This window comes from Theropithecus gelada, chromosome 1 (genome assembly GCF_003255815.1).
Source record: "Theropithecus gelada isolate Dixy chromosome 1, Tgel_1.0, whole genome shotgun sequence".
NCBI lineage: Eukaryota > Metazoa > Chordata > Mammalia > Primates > Cercopithecidae > Theropithecus > Theropithecus gelada.
The window spans coordinates 75,156,600-75,178,056 of NC_037668.1; the positions used below are offsets into that span (position 1 = coordinate 75,156,600).

A 21,457-nucleotide genomic window follows, 5' to 3' on the forward strand; every position below is an offset into this window, starting at 1 on the left:
GGAACAGGTGTGACAGACATACTGTTAGTTGACAGTTTTCTGCTGCCTGGTGCGTAAAGTTAACAAACCATCACTTTGGTAAAGGAAAAAGCAGCAGTTGTTACTTACTAGTCTCAGAGGCCTTCACTTTGAGGGACTGGGTCCCGTGAAACATGTTCTTCCATGCCTGGTTTCCATCAGTCTTCTCCAGAAGACCTATAAGCTGGTTCCATTCTCCTTTGGAATGTATCCTATATCAACAAGCAATTGAATATGCCTAATTTGGGACTACACAAAAGTCTGTTTCTGTATCCATTTTCTGTTTGGAGCTTCCAGAATGTGTTAGTCATTGATTGGTATTGGAAAATGTTACATGTTTAATTTAACACACAAGCTTTACCTGTATAATTATGTATGATTTAGGTAGGTAATAACATGAATTTTCGTTTGTTTGTTTGAGACAGAGTCTCGCTTTGTTGCCCAGGCTGGAGTTCAGTGGCACAGGTCTCAGCTCACTGCAACCTCCGCCTCCCAGGTTCAAGTGATTCTGCCTCAGCCTCCCAAGTAGCTGGGACTACAGGCACATGCCACCACGCCTGGCTAAATTTTTGTATTTTTAGTAGAAAGGGGTTTCACTGTGTTAGCCAGGGTGGTCTCGATCTCCTGACCTTATGATCCACCTGCCTCGACCTCCCAAACTGCTGGGATTACAGGCGTGAGCCACTGCACCCAGCCCATAATGTCTTTAAGCTTCCTCCACGTTAGCATGTATCAGGACGTCCTTCCTTTTTATGGCTGAATAATGTTCCATGATACGTATGCAGCACATTGTGCTTAACCATTCAACTGCTGACGGACACTTAGGTTGTTTCCACCTTTGGTTACTGTGAATAATGCTGCAGTGAACATTGGTGTACAAGTATCTGGTTGAGTCTGTTTTCAGTTCTTTGGGATGTACATAGAAATGGAATTGCTGAGTCACATGGTAATTCTGTGTTTAACTTGTTAAGGAACCACTAAATTACTTTCCACAGCTGCACCATTTTACATACCCACCAGCAGTGTACAAAGGTTCCAGTTTCTCCACATCTTCGTCAATGCTCATTTTTTTGTTTTGGTTGTTGTTTTTTAAATTATAGCCATTCTAGTAGGTATGAAGGACTTTTTTTTCCCCCTCAGAATAGTGCATTTAAAAAATTGTCTTTGGCCGGGCATGGTGGCTTACACCTGTAATCCCAGCACTTTGGAAGGCCTAAGCAGGTGGATCATTTGAGATCAGGAGTTGATGACCAGCCTGACCAATGTGGTGAAACCCCCTCTTTACTAAAAATACAAAAAATTAGCTGGGCATGGTGTTGCACGCCTGTAATCCCAGCTACTAGGGAGGCTGAGGCAGGAGAATTGCTTGAACCCGGGAGGTGGAGGTTGCAGTGAACTGAGATTGCACCACTGCACTCCAGCCTGGGCAACAGAATGATATTTCATCTCAAAAAAGTAAGTAAATAAAAATAAAAAATCATCTTTTGATTGGATTATATATCTTATCAAGCTGTAAGAGTTTGTATATTTTAAAGATTTAAAGTCCCTTATCCAGATATATGATTTACAAATATTTTCTCACATCCTGTGGGTTGTCTTTTATTTTCTTGGTAGTGTCCTTTAAAATGTTTTGAATTTTGAGGAGATCTTACATCTTGTACAATAGAACAGATAGTATGCTTTCTGTTGCCTATGGTGTAGAGATTAAAAAGGCTGATAAGCTAGTCCAAAACTACAAAAATAAAGATGTAACTGGTATCTATATAGTGCCACGAGTTGGGAGTGGAAAAGAGGCGGTAGTGGTAAATGGAAAGGAAGGTGGGGAGGGATGGGGGAGTCACAGGTTCTCATTACTTCTTTGACCAGCTCCAGGGCATAATTGAGTTCAAGTTAATTAAATCAGATTAGTAGGATGCCCATTAAGCAAAAAGTCACCTATTTTGTAAATGGTTTTCAGTGCTTTTTCTATTGTGTAGTCGTGACAGGAAAGAAAATATGGAAAATTTTTCCATAAGATTACCACTTCTTAGGTCATTTTCCTTGATGAAGTTAGGCCCTAATCAAGAACCAAGAGGCTCATGTAGTCTGCTCTACATTATAGAAATGGGTACAGTTATTTATGGTCATCATTAAATCCCATGCTGGGCTGTGGTTTGATTGCAATATTGTTTAAAAATGTATATCACTAAACTGACTTTAATTGTAGATTGAGCAAAATATACTTATGAAGGTAAATTTTATACCAGAATTAAAAAAAAATACTACTTTTTAAAGCCAAATAATGATTTTTCTCACACTTCTATTAGCACAGATTATTGAAGTAACAATGAAGGTGATTCTTTGTTATCTAAGCAGTGCCTGATTTTTTTCTAAAAAGTCAATTAAGAGAGGTTACTTGGCACAATAAAGTTCTGAAAGTGCTCCAATGGGTTATTTTGGAGACTAAGGGTAGTATGCTTATATTGTCTATGCCATAGAAGTGGCATTTCCAGAATATCTTGCTTATAATTTTGAACTCTAATGTCTGGAGGAGAGCTTCATTGAAATATGTTTCCTTTTAAACTTTTGCTGCTATACCTTATGGATCCTCTCAACTGAGTATGTCTCTAAATTTCCATCTGTTTCTAGGCTATAAAACTGGACTGTTTTCTGTCTCCTTCTGTAACTCTTGACTTCATGCCCATGCAGTGTGTTTCTGTGTTACTATATTATACTTTTGTTTCTCCTTTGTTTAAGGAGTGGATCACTTTCCAGAAAAATTTTTATCTAAACACTTGAATTGATTTTTGGATTTAGAGCAGTTCACCAATATGTCTCCAGAGCTGCTATTCTCTATCATGACTTAGTTTTAAATTTTAAATAAGTTTTTGATTATGCAGGTCCTGTTCCCCTTTTTTCTTAATATCAAATGGTGGTTTTTATATTGGGATTCTTATCCTTACCTAATGTGAGACGACTGAATTTTATTTTGCTGTGCTCTTAGGATTTGATGTTAATAAAACATTTAAATTATCAATCTTTCCTTGTGATATTTACCTTTTTTTGTGTGAGATGGAGTCTCACTTTGTCACCCAGGCTGGAGTGCTGTGGCACGATCTTGGCTCACTTCAACCTCGGCCTCTAGGATCAAGCAATTCTCCTGCCTCAGCCTTCCAAGTAGCTGGGATTACAGGCACCCGCCCCCATGCCTGTCTAATTTTTGTATTTTTAGTAGAGATGGGGTTTCACCATGTTGTCCAGGCTGGTCTCAAATTCATGACCTCAAGTGATTCGCTCGCCTTCGCCTCCCAAAGTGCTGGGATTACAGACGTGAGCCACTGCGCCTGGCCTGATATTTACCTTTTAAAGAGGTATAGGTTGGGTGTGGTGGCTCAGTCTTGTAATCCCAGCACTTTGGAAGACTAAGGTGGAAGGATTGCTTGAGCCCAGAGTTTGAGACCAGCCTGGACAACATAGTGAACTCCATCTCTACAAAAAATAAAAAAGTAAAAAAATTAGCCAGGCATGATGGCATGCCCGTAGTCCCAGCTACGTGGGAGGCTGAGGCGGGAGGATCACTTGAGCCCAGGAGGTAAAAGCTGCAGTGAGCTGTGATTGTGCCACTGCATTCCAGCCTGGGCAGCAGAGCAAGACCCTGCCTCAATAAATAAATAAAGATGTATGGATAGTGCATGCTGTTTTAAAACTAAAATGTTAGAAGTTTATATGTATATGTGTATATTGTAAAAAAATTCAAACAATTTTGAAAGTACACAAAGTAAAACATGAAAGTTCTCTTTAATCTCATCCTACTCTCCTTCTGTAGTCACTTGTCAGGTTTTTGTGTGCGTGCCTTTCTGGTCCTTTTTGAATGTGTTTATACTCAGATATAATGTACACGTGTATGCACATACACATTGCTTATTGTTTTGTGACTTGCTTTTTTTTTTTTTTTTTTTTTTTTTTGCTTAACAGTATATCTTGGAGAGCATTCCATATCGGAACATACAGATTGTTCTACTTCATAATGTACACTATAGTTTATTTAGCCATTCCCATATTGGTGGAAGTTTAGATTTGTTTTGGTGGACATAGACATTTGTTTACAAATGACACTGCTGTAAGCATTCATGTACGTATGTCTTTGTGCACATGTGCAACAGTAGCATAACTCCTAAAGAAATGGAATTACTGAGTCAAAGTTTGAGCAAACTTAAACTTTGATTGAATGAACTTAAATAAATTGCCCTCTGAAAGACTGATTTATACTTCTATGAAGTATGAAGATACTGGTTTCTCCGTATTCTTACCATTGCTGAATATAACATTTTATTTTATATTAATTTTATGAACAATTAGTTTTAGAAAATTTTTACTTTTAATCCAGTGGAAAATGGAATCACATTGTCTTTTTTTTTTTTTTTTTTTGCGAGATGGAGTCTTTGTCGCCTAGCTGGAGTGCAATGGCATGATCTCGGCTCACTGCAACTTCCACCTGCCAGATTCAAGTGATTCTGCCGCCTCAGCCTCCCAAGTAGCTGGGATTACAGGCACACACCATCATGCTCAGCTAATGTTTGTATTTTTGTGGAGATGGGGTTTTGCTATGTTGGCCAGGCTGGTCTTGAACTCCTGACCTCAGGTGATCCGCCCACCTCGGCCTCCCAAAGTGTTGGGAGCATGAGCCACCATGCCCGGTGGCTCAAAGTGTTGGGAGCATGAGCCACCATGGCTGGCCTTTTTAAAAATTAATTAATTAATTATTATTATTATTATTTTTTTTTTTTGAGAGGGAGTCTCGCTCTGTCACCCAGGCTGGAGTCAGTGGTGCGACCTCGGCTCACCGCAACTTCTGCCTCCCGGGTTCAAGCGATTCTTCTGCCTCAGCCTCCCGAGTAGCTGGGACTACAGGCATGTGCTACTATGCCCAGCTAATTTTTGTATTTTTAGTGGAGACGGGGTTTTAGCATATTGGCCAGGCTGGTCTCAAACTCCTGACCTCGTAATCCACCCACTTTGGCCTCCCAAATTGCTGGGATTACAGGTGTGAGCCACTGTGCCCGGCCTTTTTTTTTTTTTTTGTGACGGAATCTCGCTCTGTTGCCCAGGCTGGAGTGCAGTGGTAATCCCAGCCTTTTAAAGTGCTGGGATTACAGACATGAGCCACGGCGCCCAGCCAGAATCTCTTTATATACAATATATAGTATCCCATCACCTTTGTCTAGTGAAAATATTTTCCTCCAGGCTGTTACTTATTATCTGATTATACTTGTGATGCCTTTCTTTGTTCAAAAGTTTTTATCATTAATGTGTTCAAACATAAATCCTAGCTGTTTTGGTTCTCGTTTAGTGCCAAGCAAGATGTCTTTTCCTGTCTCAGTTTATTTTCCTCTAGTACTGTCATAGGGTTTTTACTTGCTGTGTGTTTTAGAACTTTAATTCACCTGGAGTTTAGTTTTGTTATAGTGTAATGCAGAGATCTAATTTTATTTTTTCCCGGATGGATAGCCAGTTGCACAAGTATCATTTATTAAATAGTTCATTTTTCTCCACCTATTTTAGGTGCTTTTATTACTTGTTGAATTCTTATTTATACTTGGGTCTATTTCTGGACTCTCTTGAGTTTCATTGTTCTATTTGTCTATTTTTATACCAGTACCACCCTGTTCTACTTGCTGTAGTTTTATAAAATCTTATGTCACCTGGTGGGACAAGTCCTCATTTGTAGTTGTTAATATTATTTCAGTTTTGGCCATTCACTCACATTTACTCTTTCTGAAAAGTTTGAGAATCAACTTACCAAGTTTCATTGAATACAAGAAGACAAATCCCAATCAAAGTTTGCTTGAAGTTGCCATAAGTTTATCGATTAATTTGTGGAGAACTGAATAATTACAGTACGAATTTTTCTATCTAGTAATACAGAATGCCTTCTATTTATTTATTTATTTGAGACAGGTCACCCGGACTGAAGTGCAGTGGTGCAATCAAGGCTCCCAGCGGCCTCCACCTCCCAGGTTCAAGCAATTCTCGTGCCTCAGCCTCCTAATTAGCTGGGATTAGAGGTGTGTGCCACCATGTCAGGCTAATTCTTGTATTTTTAATAGAGATGGGGTTTCACCATGTTGGCCAGGCTGTTCTCTAACTCCTGGCCTCAAGTGATCCGCATGCCTTCACCTCCAAAAGTGCTGGGATTACAGGCATGAGCCACCGTGCCTGGTCTGCCTTCTTTTTATAATATTGATTTTATTTCTCCTACACTAAAGTGTTTTTAGTTTCTTCATATAATTCTTACACATTTAGTTTTACATTTATTCCTAAACACCACCAGCATCTGGTGAGGGCCTTCTCACTGTGTCATCCCATGATGGGAGCCAAACTCATCCTTTTACAGGGAACCCACTCTGTGATAATGGCATTAATGCATTCTTTGTTTTTCTTTTGAGACTGAGTTTCGCTCTGTCGCGGAGACTGAAGTGCAGTGGTGTGATCTCAGCTCACTGCAACCTCCGCCTCCCAGGTTCAAGTGATTCTTCTGCCTCAGTCTCCTGAATAGCCAGGACTACAGGCACCCGCCGCCATGCCTGGCTGATTTTTGTATTTTTATTAGAGACAGGGTTTTGCCATGTTCATCAGGCTGATCTTCAACTCCTGACCTCAGGTGATCCACCTGCCTCAGCTTCCCAAAGTGCTGGGATTAAAGGCATGAGCCACCGTGCCAGCCAATCCATTCTTGAGGGTGGAGCTTCCGTGATCCAAACACCTCTCATTAAGCCCCACGTCCCAACACTGCCACATTAGGGAGGAACTTGGGGCACATTCAAACCATAGCACATAATATTGATATTGAGCCAGTTTGGTATTTCTGTTCCTTTATTGGTGTGTGATTTGTAGTTAAACCACTGATTATTTTGGACTTTGGTCTAGGAGTAACCTGTATGAGTTTGTCTATCTCTTCTCTGACCTACCTTGAGTGCTGTCATAGTAGGTTTCCTTTTTTTTTTTTTTTTTTTAAGGGACAGAGTCTCATTCTGTTTCCCAGGCTAGAGTGCAGTGGCACAGTTATAGCTTACTGCCACCTCAAACTCCTGGGGCTCAAGCCACCCACCTGGCTGAGCCTTCCGAATAGCTAGGACTACAGGTGCGTGTCACCATGCCCGGCTAATTTTTTCATTTTTTGTAGAGATGACATCTTGCTATTTAGCCCAGGCTGATCTCAAACTCCTGGCCTCGAGCAACCCTCTCGTCTTGACCTTCCAAAGCGCTGAGATTACAGGCGTGAGCCATGGTGCCCAGTCACTCTTAGGAGGTCTTAAATCTAGTAGTGTAGTCCCTGTTTTTAGGAGTGTGTTCTTCAAGAGATGCTTCTAGTTGTGACATCTAATAATGATATTTTGCTGTGGCTGTTAGTATAGTATAGTATAGTATGGTATGGTATGGTATAGTATAGTATAGTATAGTATGTGTAGATGTCATTTTTGGTAGCATACATATTATTTCTGTTTTATAAACAAACAGATCTAAGAAAGATTAAATTACCCACTGTCACACTGGGTTGTGACAGAGTTATAAAACTTTAGTTTTAGTTATAAAGTCTTAAGCACTCTAGTTCAGTGTTCTGAGTGTGTGATTTCCTGTAAGGTTCAGGTTCTTGTGATCTTTGCTGAGTTCTTTGTTTTTCCCTAAATGTATTTCCCCATTTGGTTGATAATTTTGCAAATGCTCAAATGTTATGTTTGCTTAATACTATTATTTGGAATTTCGTCTCCTTTGTACATTTTTCTGGTGTTGATTCTTAAATTCAAATAAATTCTAGTTCCTAAAGAGCACCTGAGATACTAAAATGTGATTACTTCATGATGAGGTTCTTTACATGTTGCATTTTCAAGCAGTTGAATCTTTTTGGCCAACTTTCTTGCTTTTGAAATTCCCTAGGTGAATGATATCCTCATTTTAATGTTATTTACCTTTTTATAATAAGAAAGAAGTACAGGCTGGGTGCTGTGGCTCACGCCTGTAATCCCAGCACTTTGGGAGGCTGAGGCGGGCAGATCACAAGGTCAGGAGATCGAGACCATACTGGCTAACACAGTGAAACCCCGCTAAAAATACAGAAATTAGCCGGGCGTGGTAGTGGACACCTGTAGTCCCAGCTACTTGGGAGACTGAGGCAGGAGAATGGCGTGGAGGCAGGAGAATGGCGTGAACCCAGGAGGCAGAGCTTGCAGTGAGCTGAGATTGCGCCACCGCACTCCAGCCTGGGCGATAGAGTGAGACTCTGTCTCTAAATAATAAAAATAAAAAATAAGAAAGAAGTACAGTTTGGCCTGTTTAGTGGTTGTTAAGAAACCTTTCTTCCTTTTTTTTTTTTTTGAGATGAAGTCTTGCTCTATCACCCAGGCTGGAGTGCAAAGGCATGATCTCAGCTCACTGCAACCTCTGCCTCCTGGGTTCAAGTGATTCTCCTATCTCAGCCTCCTGAGTAGCTGGGATTACAGGCACCTGCCACCATGCCCAGCTAATTTTTTTGTATTTTTGTATGGATGGGGTTTCACCATGTTGACCAGCCTGGTCTCGAACTCCTGACCTCAAGTGATCCACCCGGCTCAGCCTCCCAAAGTGCTGGGATTATAGGCATGAGCCACCACACCCAGCCTGAAACCTTTCTTTTAGAAGGAGAAATAGGAGAGGTTGGTCTTGAACTCCTGACCTCAAGTGATCCACCCGCCTCAGCCCCCCAAAGTGCTGGGATTACAGGCATGAGCCACCACACCCAGCCTGAAACCTTTCTTTTATAAGGAGAAATAGAAGAGGTTAGGGCTTCATCTGAGTGATTTGATGTATACAAAGATTCATGTTACCTTTGCTGTGTGCCCTTCTCCAAGTATTCTCTTAAGAACTGAATTAACTGATTCCTAGGCTTTTAGACCACCTGCAACAATATCTGGGTTGTAGTGATACATGAGAGACTTAAGATATTGCTTCTTCCTAGAAATAAGATGAGTATGTAACTTGTATGTTCTACAGTGACATTAAGAATTTATCATTTAATTAACAAGACTAAGTGAGCATTTCCTAAGAGTAACAAGAACTCTGTGCCTATCCATTAAATCTGGAAGTTTCCAATTATTGTGTCTGAGCTCCTGGACTTCCTGAAGGTTTCTAAGCCTGGTCTTCATCTTTGATCATTTTCCATTCCTTCTATTGTAGGGAATGCAAATTGATTCAAAATGGCTGAGATGAATTAAAATAAATAAAAATACTGGAATTGACCAATTACAGAATAAAATTAGATGGTGAAAATTCCAGTGTACTTTTTCTATAGGGTCCATTTGGCATGTAAGTCAGATACTATAATCCTCTATTATCTGAGAAACCATCCGTAAAATGTTAGAGGGACATCCAGGCCTTACACAGATGAGGAAACAATCTCTTTAGTGACTTCTAACTCACTCTTAAGTTTTATTTATTCTATTTTCTTGCCATTGCTTCTGAAGAAGCAACTTCCCCAAGCAGACAGTCATCAAGTCATTAAAGACTTTAAGTTATGCAAATATAAAGAATTGCGTTTATTAATTAGTAGTGAGGCTCAAGTCATTTTATAGATGCAAGTCACTATTGCATTCTTTGTTAATATAACCATTTTACATCCTCTGTATCAGCACATTGCTTGGCACTTTGTAGACAGCAAATACTTATGGATTTACAGTAAGTTGAAGTGTTGCCTGAATTAAGGTTTTCTTACATGGATGTTGTCATCCAAAAGACCACCAGGATGGCTACATAGTAGAAAGAGGAGCTTTATTGGTGATATCAGTTTGCATACTGGGTAGAGAGTCTCTGGCATAGATTGTGCTCCATCTTTGAGGAGGAGACGGGCAGGTTGGGTTTTACGCTTCACGTGGTCTAATATATAGTAGTCTTAAATATGAAGCCGGTTTGGGAGAAAGGCTATACATATTTACGAGGGGAATTGGGCACATGTGCAATGGATAAACATATATGTAACATTCATCCCATGTTTACTTTGGGGTGGGCTTTTAGCGTTAAAATAAGGTGGAATTGCTGGGTGCGGTGGTTCACACCTGTAATCCCAGCACTTTAGGAGGCCAAGGCCGGCTGATCATGAGGTCAAGTGATCGAGACCATCCAGGCCAATATGGTGAGACCCTGTCTCTACTAAAAATATAAAACTTAGCTGGGCATGGTGGCGCATGCCTGTAATCCCAGCTACTCTGGAGGCTGAGGCAGGAGAATCGCTTGAACCCAGGAGGCGGAGGTTGCAGTGAGCCGAGATTACGCCACTGCACTCCAGCCTGGGCGACAGAGCAAGACTCCGTCTCAAAAATAAATACGTAAATAAAATAAGGTGGAATTTGGCTCTTTATATCAAAGGGTAAACTATAGGACACAAAGAGAAGTTTGTGTGCAACCTCTGTAAAGTGGCTGAAACTGGCTTAAGATCTGCAACTGCATATCAGAAAAGAATGTTTCTAAGGCTGGTCCTCTGTGCAATCACAGTTACAGTGGTCTGGGTTGTAAATCAGAGTTAGGAGGGGTCTGATAATTTGCAAGAGTGTGATTTTTTTCTTGTAGCTGTAGGCATTTAGAAATTTGCCTTGCCAGCCAGGCCCTGAATCCCGGACCTGTAAACAACTTTTGTTTCCTTAACCTTAGGGTCCATCTTAGTTGATAAAGGGATGTCTATTTTGGTCTTTCAGATTACAAGGGAAAAAACATTGAGGAAAATGAAATGAGGGAAATGTTGTAATTGTCTGCAGTTCAATGGATTATATCCTTCCTTTTTCTCCTTTCCAGGATATAAGCTTTTAAAATATTACTTTTTTTTTTTTTTTTTTTTTGACCGAATTTTGCCCTTGTTGCCCAGGCTGGAGTGCAATGGCGCGATCTTGGCTCACCGCAACCTCCGCCTCCCAGGTTTAAGCCATTCTCCTGCCTCAGCCTCCTGAGTGGCTGAGATTACAGGCATGCGCCACCATGCCCGGCTAATTTTGTATTTTTAGTAGAAACAGGGTTTCTCCATGTTGGTCAGGCTGATCTTAAACTCCTGACCTCAGGTGATTCACCTGCCTTGGCCTCCCAAGGTGCTGGGATTATGGGATTACAGGTGTGAGACACAGCACCCCGCCTTTTTTTTTTTTTTTGGAGACAGAGTTTCTCTCTTGTTGCCCAGGCTAGAGTGCAGTGGCTCAGTCTTGGCTCACTGTAACCTCTGCATCCCAGTTCAAGCGATTCTCCTGCCTTAGCTTTCAGAGTAGCTGGGATTGCAGGCACACACCACCACGCCCGGCTAATTTTTTGTATTTTTAGTAGAGACAAGGTTTGACCATGGCCAGGCTGGTCTTGAACTCCTGATCGTAGGTGATTCGCCCGCCTTGGCCTCCCAGAGTGTTGGGATTACAGGCGTGAACCACGGCATCTGGCCTGGAGATAGAGTTTCACTCTTGTTGCTCAAGCTGGAGTGCAGTGGCGCGATCTCGGCTCACTGCAAGCTCCATCTCCCGGGTTCAAGCCATTCTCCTGCCTCAGCCTCCCTAGTAGCTGAGATTACAGGTGCGTGCAACCACGCCTGGCTAATTTAAAATATTACTCTTTAATTAGAAAAAGAAACATGCTTCATGCTAATTTGGAGGTTTTCTGCAAAAGCTTTCTACTTAAGAAAATATTTAGCTTCATTGAGAACTTCCATACTTTAATATGTGGATTTGCGATGAAATATGCATGGTCAAATGCAATGCACACATTTACAGATACTGTGAGTGCAAACTAAAAATGAGATTAGGAATCCACTAGCGATTTAAGTCAGATGTTATACTCAGCTTTCTCCCGCTAGACATAATTTTTTTCTTAATGATAAGCTTCCTTTAAGAGTGATTACAGGAAAAACCCTTTTTTCTAACCTCTATAGGTGGGACTGGAAGAAATTCTAAAAAGTTGGCCAGTAAATATCTGGGCAGTGTATTCTTATAGTCAAAAGAAAGTAAATTCCCCAGGGATGGCAGGTATTTTTTTCTGGAAAATCCTTATCAGATGTCTTATTTACATTACAGATGTTCCTCAACTTAAAATGTGGTTGTGTAGTAAGTCAAAGTGTGTTTTAAACTTACAGTACAGTATTTTCAGTTTACGATGGATTTGGAGGTAACCCCCATCATAAATAAGGAGCGTACTGAATGTGTATGCTTTCACACCATTGTAAAGTCGAAAAATTGTAAATTGAACCATCTTCAGTCAGAGATTGTCTGTAATTGGTAAAAGTACTATTAGAGCTGTTTTGAGGTCGGGTGTGGTGCCTCAGGCCTGTAATGCCAGCACTTTGGGAGGCCAAGGCGGGCGGATCATTTGAGGTCAGGAGTTCAAGACCAGCCTGACCAACATGGTGAAACTCTGTCTCTACTAAACATATTAAAAAATTTGCTGGGCATGGTGGCGGGTGCAGTAGTGGGCACCTGTAGTACCAGCTACTTGGGAGGCTGAGGCAGGAGAATCGCTTGAACCCTGGAGGCGGAGGTTGCAGTGAGCCGAGATTGCGCCACTGCACTCCAGCTTGGGCAACAGAGTGAGACTCCACCTGAAAAACAAACAAAAAACCAGTCAGGTACGGTGGCTCACACCTGTAATCCCAACACTTTGGGAGGCCGAGGCTGGCAGATCATGAGGTCAGGAGTTCAAGACCAGCCTGGACAACATGATGAAACCCCGTCTCTACTAAAAATACAAATATTAGCTGGGCATGGTGGCGGGTGCCTATAGTCCCAGCTACTTGGGAGGCTGAGGCAGGAGAATCGCTTGAACCCAGGAGACAGAGGTTGCAGTGAGCCGAGATTGCACCACTGCACTCCAGCCTAGGTGATGGACCAAGATTCCGTCTAAAAAAAAAGAAATGTTTTGAAACAGATAATAGACTTACATAAAGTGTTGCTGGGATATTGTGGGCTCTAAAGCTGTTGTTTGCAGCAGGCACCAGACTGGTGCATCTGGATGACTGCCTCCCTGCCGCGCCATAGTACCTGCAGCATTTGGGGGTGTTTGGGTGAAGGTAGATTGTTGACAGCATGTAACCAGCATTTAGATTTTAAGGCTCTCTCTTTAGATATGGGTTCATGGCAAAAAAAAAAAAAAAAAAAAAAGATTTTAAGGTTTAGTAGTCTTATGGAGAATGCAACATAACCTTAGTCTTCAGTGCTTCACAGATGTAAATCTGAAGGACACCTAATAGTTTTATATATATATATAAAATAAATATAAAAATATATATATAAAATATAAATATATTTATATAAATAAATATATATAAAAAACTATAGATGTGTGTGTATAGTTTTATATATTCATATATTTATATATATTTAGAGACAGCAAGACTAAAAAACATGGAAGTTAATATAATGTATAATATATAAATTACATTTTCATATATTATACAGTTTATATCATATAACTTATGATATATAATATATAAAATGTGTGTGTAATATAGTATATAATTTATAATATATGTAATATAGTATAAAATTTATAATATATTATCATATATTAAAAATATAAATATATGGCTGGGTGTGGTGGCTCATGCCTGTAATCCCAGCACTTTGGGAGGCTGAGGTGGGCAAATTACCAGGTCAGGAGATCAAGACCATCCTGGCTAACATGGTGAAACCCTGTCTCTACTAAAAATAAAAAAATTAGCCGGGTGTGGTGGCGGGCGCCTGTAGTCCCAGCTACTTGGGAGGCTGAGGCAGGAGAATGTCGTGAACCCGGGAGGCGGAGCTTGCAGTGAGCTGACACTGCACGCTAGCCTGGGCGACAGTCTCAAACAAACTATACACACACATATGTATATATGTGGAGGTTATAGGGAGCTGAAATCGTGCCACTGCACGCCAACCTGGGTAACAGAGTGACACCCTGTCTCCAAAAACAAAACAAAAAAAAAGTGAGAGAAATTGAACAAGATGTAGTTTGAGATTTGACCCCATAAAGTTGTCAACATTTGCCTAGTTGGAGTAAAATAGAATGCCATTTTGTACTCGTTGTGAACATGGTGCTTTTTTCTCCCTCCAAATCTTAGTGCATGATCCGTAAAGGTTATTGAATTGTTTTTCAACTTCTTAAAGGAGAAATTTCAGTTAAAATTTTAGGCACTTATTCTAAGTGAATTGAGTGTATATATTTGTCACTAGAAAATTACTATCTTTAGGCCGGGCATGGTGGCTCATGCCTGTAATCCCAGCGCTTTGGGAGGCCAAGGTGGGCAGATCACCTGAGGTTAGGAGATGGAAACCAGCCTGGCCAACATGGTAAAACCCGTCTCTACTGAAAATACAAAAATTAGCCAGGCATGGTGGTACCTGTAATTCCAGCTACTCGGGAGGCTGAGGTACGAGAATTGCTTGAACCCGGGAAGCGGAGGTTGCAGTCAGCAGAGATGGTGCTCCAGCCTAGGCCACAGAGCAAGACCCTGTCTGAACAACAACAAAAAAAGTTACTATTTTTAGTTCAATAGTAGCTTATAATTGTAGCTACAGTATTTGTAAGTTGCTGTGGTTTTGAATGTTGCTCTTAAGACTGTTGTTAGTTACCCGCTAAGTTTTAATTGCAAGGAAATTTCAGAGAATGTGAAAAAGTTTTGGTTAAGGCTGGAAAATATCTATTCTTGCTTTCCTCAAAATTGGCTTCAGTGATTACTTAATGACAGCAGAATGCTTTGAAAATATGCTCTTTAAAGTCTAGCTATTATTAAAATGCCATAATAATTTATATGTAAGTGATAGTTGCTTTTTTGTTGTTGCTGTAACTGTGGTAAGAGGAAAGCATTATTAGCAAAATCCTTAAGAAAAATATAGTATAAAAAGCTGGTAAATAGATAATTTACAAAAATGGAATGTGAATGAGAACATGAGACACCTGTGTATAGGTTTGACATCTTTATATTCATTTGAATTCTTTGTTTCCTTGGACTTTGCAAGTAAGGTGGTTTTTTCTTTTTGACAAACCGTATAGTAATAATTATTATTATTATTTGAGATGGAGTCTCATTCTGTCGCCCAGGCTGGAGTACAGTGGCGTGATCTTGGCTCACTGCAACTTCTGCTGCCTGGGTTCAAGTGATTCTCCTGCCTCAGCCTCCTGAGTAGCTGGGATTACAGGCATGAGCCACCACGCCTGGCCCCTAATTATTGTTTGTAAATTAAACAAATTTTTTTTGTAGAGGCCGTGTGCTGTGGCTCTTGCCTATAATTCCAGCACTTTGGGAGGCAGAGGTTAAGGGATTGCTTGAGACCAGGAGTTAAGGGATTGCTTGAGACCATTCTGGGCAACATAGTGAGACCCCATCTCTATAAAAAAATTAAAATAAAAATTAGCCGGGTGTGGTGGCACATTCCTGTAGTCCCAGCTACTCAGGAGGCTGAAGTGGGAGGATCGCTTGAGCCCAGGAGGTTGAGATTGCAGTGAATGGTGATTGTGCTGCTGCACTCCACTCTGAGTGAAAGAGCAAGACCCCATCTCAGTCAATCAATCAGTAATAAAATACAACAAAAAATAAAATTTTTTGTAGAGACGAGGTCTTGCTGTGTTGCCCAGGCTGGTCTTGAACTCCTGGCCTCAAGCAGTCCTTCTGCCTTGGCCTTCCAAAGCACTAGGATTATAGGCATGAGCCACCATGCCAGCTAAATTATTTTTTAAAAGATTATTTGTATATATCTACAATTTCCAACTAGTTTCTCATTTATTTATTTATTTTTTTGAGACACAGTCTCACTCTGTTGCCTGGGCTGGAGTGCAGTGGTATGATCACGGCTCACTGCAGCCTGAATCTCCCAGGCTCAGGCAATCCTCCTGCCTCAGCCTTCTGAGTAGCTGGAACCATAGGCATGCACTACCACGCCCAGCTAATTTAAAAAAAATTATTCATAGAGATGGAGTCTCCCTGTGTTGCCCAGGCCGGACTTGAACTCCTGGTCTCAAGCAATCCTCCTTCCTTTGCTTCACGTGATCCTCACTCCTTGGCCTCACCAGCTGTTGGGATTACAGGCGTGAGCCATCACCTAAAGTGATACCAGACCCAACACCCATTTTAATGCAATATAAAGCTTGCAAAATTGAACTCTCCCATGTCAGGAAGCAAACTATGTTCTAATTTCTAAATTACTAACTGGGCTTCTAAATGTATCTGTTCATACAGTAGAGCATTACAGAGTGCTCTGTATATTGGTGTTTCACTGAGTGTTTGCCATTGTTTAGTACTGTTTGTCTTTCCATTTATTCAATATTACCATATGCTATAATCACTAGACCAGAGTAGAGCATTCGGCAAGCAAAGAGTTCCAAGTAGGAGTCAAAATAAACTGGGAAATAAAATTGCCATAAAATTTTGTGGATAGTAGTTGAAAAATGCTTTTCAAAAAGGGTCTATAGTAAGTGGGAAGGTAGGTCACACCTCATTTTTTATAAAGTTCTTTCTGCACCCAACTTTCAGAAGTTTGTGTATACTCAGTGATTAAAGTAGGCATTTATAAATGGTGTGGGAATAATTTTAAATTGAGTTTAAGGAGTTAAACAATTTTGTACTTATTTCTATTTTCTGTAAATGATGGGAATTTTTTTAAAAAACCTTTAATAAAATACACTTTTGATCATTTCTTCTTCTGTTTTTTTTTTTTTTGAAACGGGGTCTTGCTCTGTCACCCAGGGTGGAGTGCAGTGGTGCGATCTCGGCTCACTGCAAGCTCCGCCTCCCAGATTCAAGCCATTCTTCTCCCTCAGCCTCCCGAGTAGCTGGGATTACAGGCACCCGCAACCACACCTGGCTAATTTTTTGTATTTTTAACAGAGACAGGGTTTCACCATGTTGTTCAGGCTGGTCTCGAACTCCTGACCTCATGATCCACCCACCTCGTCCTCCCAAAATGTTGGGATTACAGGCATGAGCCACTGTGCCCAGCCAGGATATATTTACATGAACATTATAGCTATGAAGAATAAAGATACCCATTAAGAAACTGGATTATGTGAAATATCTTAAATTTTTCTTTATTATTTAACATACTAGCAAAACTTCTTTATTGTAGAAAAATTAGAATATAGAAATTGATACAAAAGAAAAAAGTATAATCCCACCACTGGGTTGAATGAATTCTGATATTTTTCTTATGTGTGCTTCTTCCAGAAATATGGCTACACACACCTTTCTGCAGGAGAGCTGCTTCGTGATGAAAGGAAGAACCCAGATTCACAGTATGGTGAACTTATTGAAAAGTACATTAAAGAAGGAAAGATTGTACCAGTTGAGATAACCATCAGTTTATTAAAGAGGGTAAGGAGTGTGAATGAATGCCAACCAGTTCAAACCAGCGAGGAAACAAGAAATTAAATTTACGTTTTGGCCAGGCAGTTGCTCATACTTGTAATCCCAGCACTTTGGGAAGCCAAGGCAAGAGGATCACTTGAGGCTGGGCATTCAAGACCAGCCTGGACAACCTAGTGAAACCCCATCTCTACAAAAAATTTTTTTTAAAAGCCAGGAGTGGTGGCATATGCCTGTAGTCCCAGCTGCTTGTGAGACTGAGGCAGAAGGATTGCTTGACCCCAGAAGTTCAAGTCCAGCCTGGGAAACATAGTGAGACCTCCTCTCAAAAATAAATAAACAAACAACATTAATAATAAAAATAAATCCACCTTTCATGTGTGTAATGAAAAATATCAAAAGTTTTGTTTTGTTTTGAGACAGTGTCTTTGTCACCCAGGCTGGTGTGTAGTGTCCTGATCATAGCTCACTGCAGCCTCAACCCTCCAGGCTTAAGCCATCTTCCCACCTCAGCCACCTGAATAGCTGGGACTACAGGTACATGCCACCACACCCAACTAATTTTTTTCTATTTTTTGTGGAGACAGGGTCTCACTATGTTGCCTAGGCTAGGCTGGAACTCCTGGGCTCAAGTGATCCTCTCACCTCGGCCTCCCAAAGTGCTGGGATTACAGGAGAAAGCCACCACATGTGGCTCCAAGTATTGAATTTCTTGCTTGTGGAAGGTGGTTATGCTTGAGAATGGCAGAACTAGAAACTTTGCTTTCACCTGGGAAGAAATCGGACCGTGGCAAGGATTCTCTACTTTGATTTAGGATCACCTGTAGCTCAACTTAACATCCATTTATGTGCACTTGGTCCTTTCTTCCCAACATTCAGACAGTTACTCTCTTCCATTTCTGTTTCTTCTTTTATCCTCCCTCCCCTGCTCCCTTTTCTTTTTTGCTTTCTTTTGTTCTTTTTTGTTTTGTTTTGTTTTGAGTTAGAGTCTCACTCTGTCGCCAGGCTGGAGTACAGTGGCGCGATCTTGGCTCACTGCAACCTTCGCCTCCCGGGTTCAGGAGATTCTCCTGTCTCAGCCTCCAGAGTAGCTGGGATTACAGGTGTGCACTACCACGCCCAGCTAATTTTTGTATTTTTAGTAGAGATGGGGTTTCACCATGTTGGCCAGGATGATCTCGATCTCTTGACCTGGTGATCTGCCCGCCTCAGCCTCCCAAAGTGCTGGGATTACAGGCGTGAGCCACCGTGCCTGGCCCCTAAACCTCTTTCTTTCTTCTTTCTCGTGTTTTTGTTTTTTGTTTTTTGTATTTTGGAGATGGAGTTTCGCTCTGTCGCCCAGGCTGGAGTGCAGTGGCGCAAACTCGAGTCACTGCAAGCTCCGTCTCCTGGGTTCACGCCATTCTCCTGCCTCAGCCTTCCGAGTAGCTGGGACTACAGGCGCCCACCAACATGCCCGGTGAATTTTTTTTTTAAATTTTTTAGTAGAGACAAGGTTTCACTGTGTTAGCCAGGATGGTCTCGCTCTCCTGACCTCATGATCCACCCTCCTCGGCCTCCCAAAGTGCTGGGATTACAGCGTGAGCCACTGCGCATGGCCCTTCCTCTTTTTTAACCCACGTCCTTCTCATCATTGATGTTCGCTCAGCCATGGTATCTACTTTTCTGGTGCATCACCAGCTTCAATGTGAAATGCTAAGACTTAATAGCTTTCAAAACTAAAATATGTCACATCTGAGGCTTGGTGCAGTGGCTGATGCCTGTAATCCTAGCACTTTGGGAGGCCGAGGCAGGGGGATCACTTGAGGTCAGGAGTTCGAGACCAGTCTGGCCAACATGGTGAAACCCCGTCTCTACCAAAAAATATAAAAAATTAGCCAAGTGTGGTGGCATACACCTGTAATCCCAGTTACTCGGGGGGCTGAGGCAGAAGAATGGCGTGAACCTGGGAGGCAGAGGTTTTGGTGAGCTGAGATCATGCTACTGCACGCCAAGCTGGGTGACAGAGTGAAACTCCATCTCTTAAAAAAAAAAAAAAAAAAGTCCGGGCATGGTGGCTCACACCTGTAATCCCAGCACTTTAGGAAGCCAAGGTGGGTGAATCACGAGGTCAGGAGTTCAAGACCAACCTGGCCAACATAGTGATACCCCATCTCTACTAAAAATACAAAAAAAAAAAAAAAATTTAGCCAGGAGTGGTGGCAGGCATCTGTAATCCCAGCTACTCAGGAGGCTGAGGCAGGAGAATCACTTGAACCCAGGAGTGGAGGTTGCAGTGAGCCGGGATCAAGCCACTGTACTCCAGCCTGGGCAACAGGGCGAGATTCCGTCTCGAATGAATGAATGAGTGAATGAATGAATGAATGTATGTCACATCTGAAAAACAGACACCTTGTATTTACTAGGTAACTTTTCATTCTAGATTCCTAAAACTATAATCATTAACAGGTATTTTCACATATAAGAACAGTGAGGAAGAAAAAGAAGTGCAATATTGGGAACAACAAGAAATAGCTGAAGCCTGATGGAAAAGAGCTATATAAGCATCTGGTTGGAACTAAAGACATTGGGGATGAAAAGTGGCTCATAAACACTTTCTTACATCTTGTCTCAGAGGTTGAAGTAACCTGCTTCTGTTGCAAAATAAACAAATCCTCTCTCCCCATTCCCTCTCTCTAATGTCCTTTCTCTGCTCTATAAAGCAGAGAAAGCATTGTGAAAGAGCAGACTATATGGTTTTTACTTTTTCACTCTCTACTTTTTAACCCTTTGCAGTCAGATTCTGTGTCCGTCTCCATTGCAGCTGCTCTTGCGTGTTACCAATGATGATCTCTATCAAATAATACTTTTAGTCATTATTTTTCTTGTAGTATTTAACTCTGATCAGTCTGTTTGAAAATCATTCCTCTTTTGTTCTTTATGACAGCATCTCTTTTTCTTCTCCCTACTGAGTGACTGCTATTTCTCAATCCTCTTTAATAGTTATTCTTTTGCAAGTTTCCAAAACCATGATGCTACTCAGGGTTTTATACTTGGTCTTCTTCGGCTCTCATTTTATGTGTTTCTTTCTGGATGGTTTTAGCCATACCCAAAGCTTTCACTATGCTAATGTTGCTAAAGTCTATAGCTCTAAAACAAAATGTTTGTTTTGAATTCTAGACATATATTTTTAATTACCTAACTACTAGGCCTCTATCTGAATGTCTCACAAGTGTCTCAAAATCAGCATGTCAGAGGCTGAGTGTATTGTCTAAAATGTGATCTTCCTTTGCTTCCTGTCTTGCTTAATGGTTCTACCATCTACCTAGCTATTCAAGGCAGAAATCTGGGAATCAATCTATATCTCCTGCCTTTTCCTTACTTTCCCAAATCCATTCAGTGAGCGTATCTTTCCAATTATCTTTCTTTTAATCCTCTTCTGTTAGTCTCTTCTCTATCATTACTATCACCTTAGTTCACATCCTCTTTTTTTCTTTTGTTTTTTTTTTTGAGGCAGAGTCTCGCTCTGTCACCCAGGCTGGAGTGCAGTGGCACAATCTCGGCTCACTGCAACCTGCACCTTCTGGGTTCAAGTAATTCTCTGCCTCAGCCTCTTGAGTAGCTGGGATTACAGGTACCAGCCACCATGCCCAGCTAATTTTTGTATTTTTAGTAGAGATGGGGTTTTACCGTCTTGGCCAGGCTGGTCTTGGACTCCTGACCTCATGATCCACCCACCTTGGCCTCTCAAAGTACTGGGATTACAGGTGTGAGCCACTGCACCCGGCCACATCCTCTTTTTTTCTTACCTGGACTATCAGTAGAGACTCCTAGTTAGTCTTTTTGCTTTTAATCCATCTTTATACTGACTCCTAGTTAGTCTTTTTGCTTTTAATCCATTTTTGTCCCTTTCTGATTAATCCTCTTCAGTGCAGTCAGAGTGATTTTTTTTCTAAAAGGCAATGTGAGCCTGTTATTTTACTGCCTAAAATTCTTAAATGTTCCTCTATTGCTTCCAGAATAACACTCAAACTCCTTGGTGTCCCATACAAAGTTCTTCATGAGTCTTACTCTTTGCTTACTTTCCAGTCATATCTCCCACCACTCTCCACACATATCCTAAGAGTCAGTTGTGCTGGCTAATAGATTCAT

At 41.1% G+C, this 21,457-nt stretch overlaps 1 protein-coding gene across 2 annotated transcripts in view; it reads left to right on the forward strand.

The window, feature by feature from the left end:
- CMPK1 (cytidine/uridine monophosphate kinase 1) overlaps positions 1–21,457 on the forward strand; it is a 43,728-nt gene that overhangs the window by 14,940 nt on the left and 7,331 nt on the right. The window contains exon 2 of one of the 2 annotated variants that reach the window (XM_025389129.1): positions 17,189–17,335. The exons of the other annotated variant lie outside the window; for it this stretch is intronic. Coding sequence (XP_025244914.1) covers positions 17,189–17,335 — 147 coding nt within the window. The remainder of the gene's footprint in view (positions 1–17,188; positions 17,336–21,457) is intronic. 2 annotated transcript variants of the gene reach the window in all.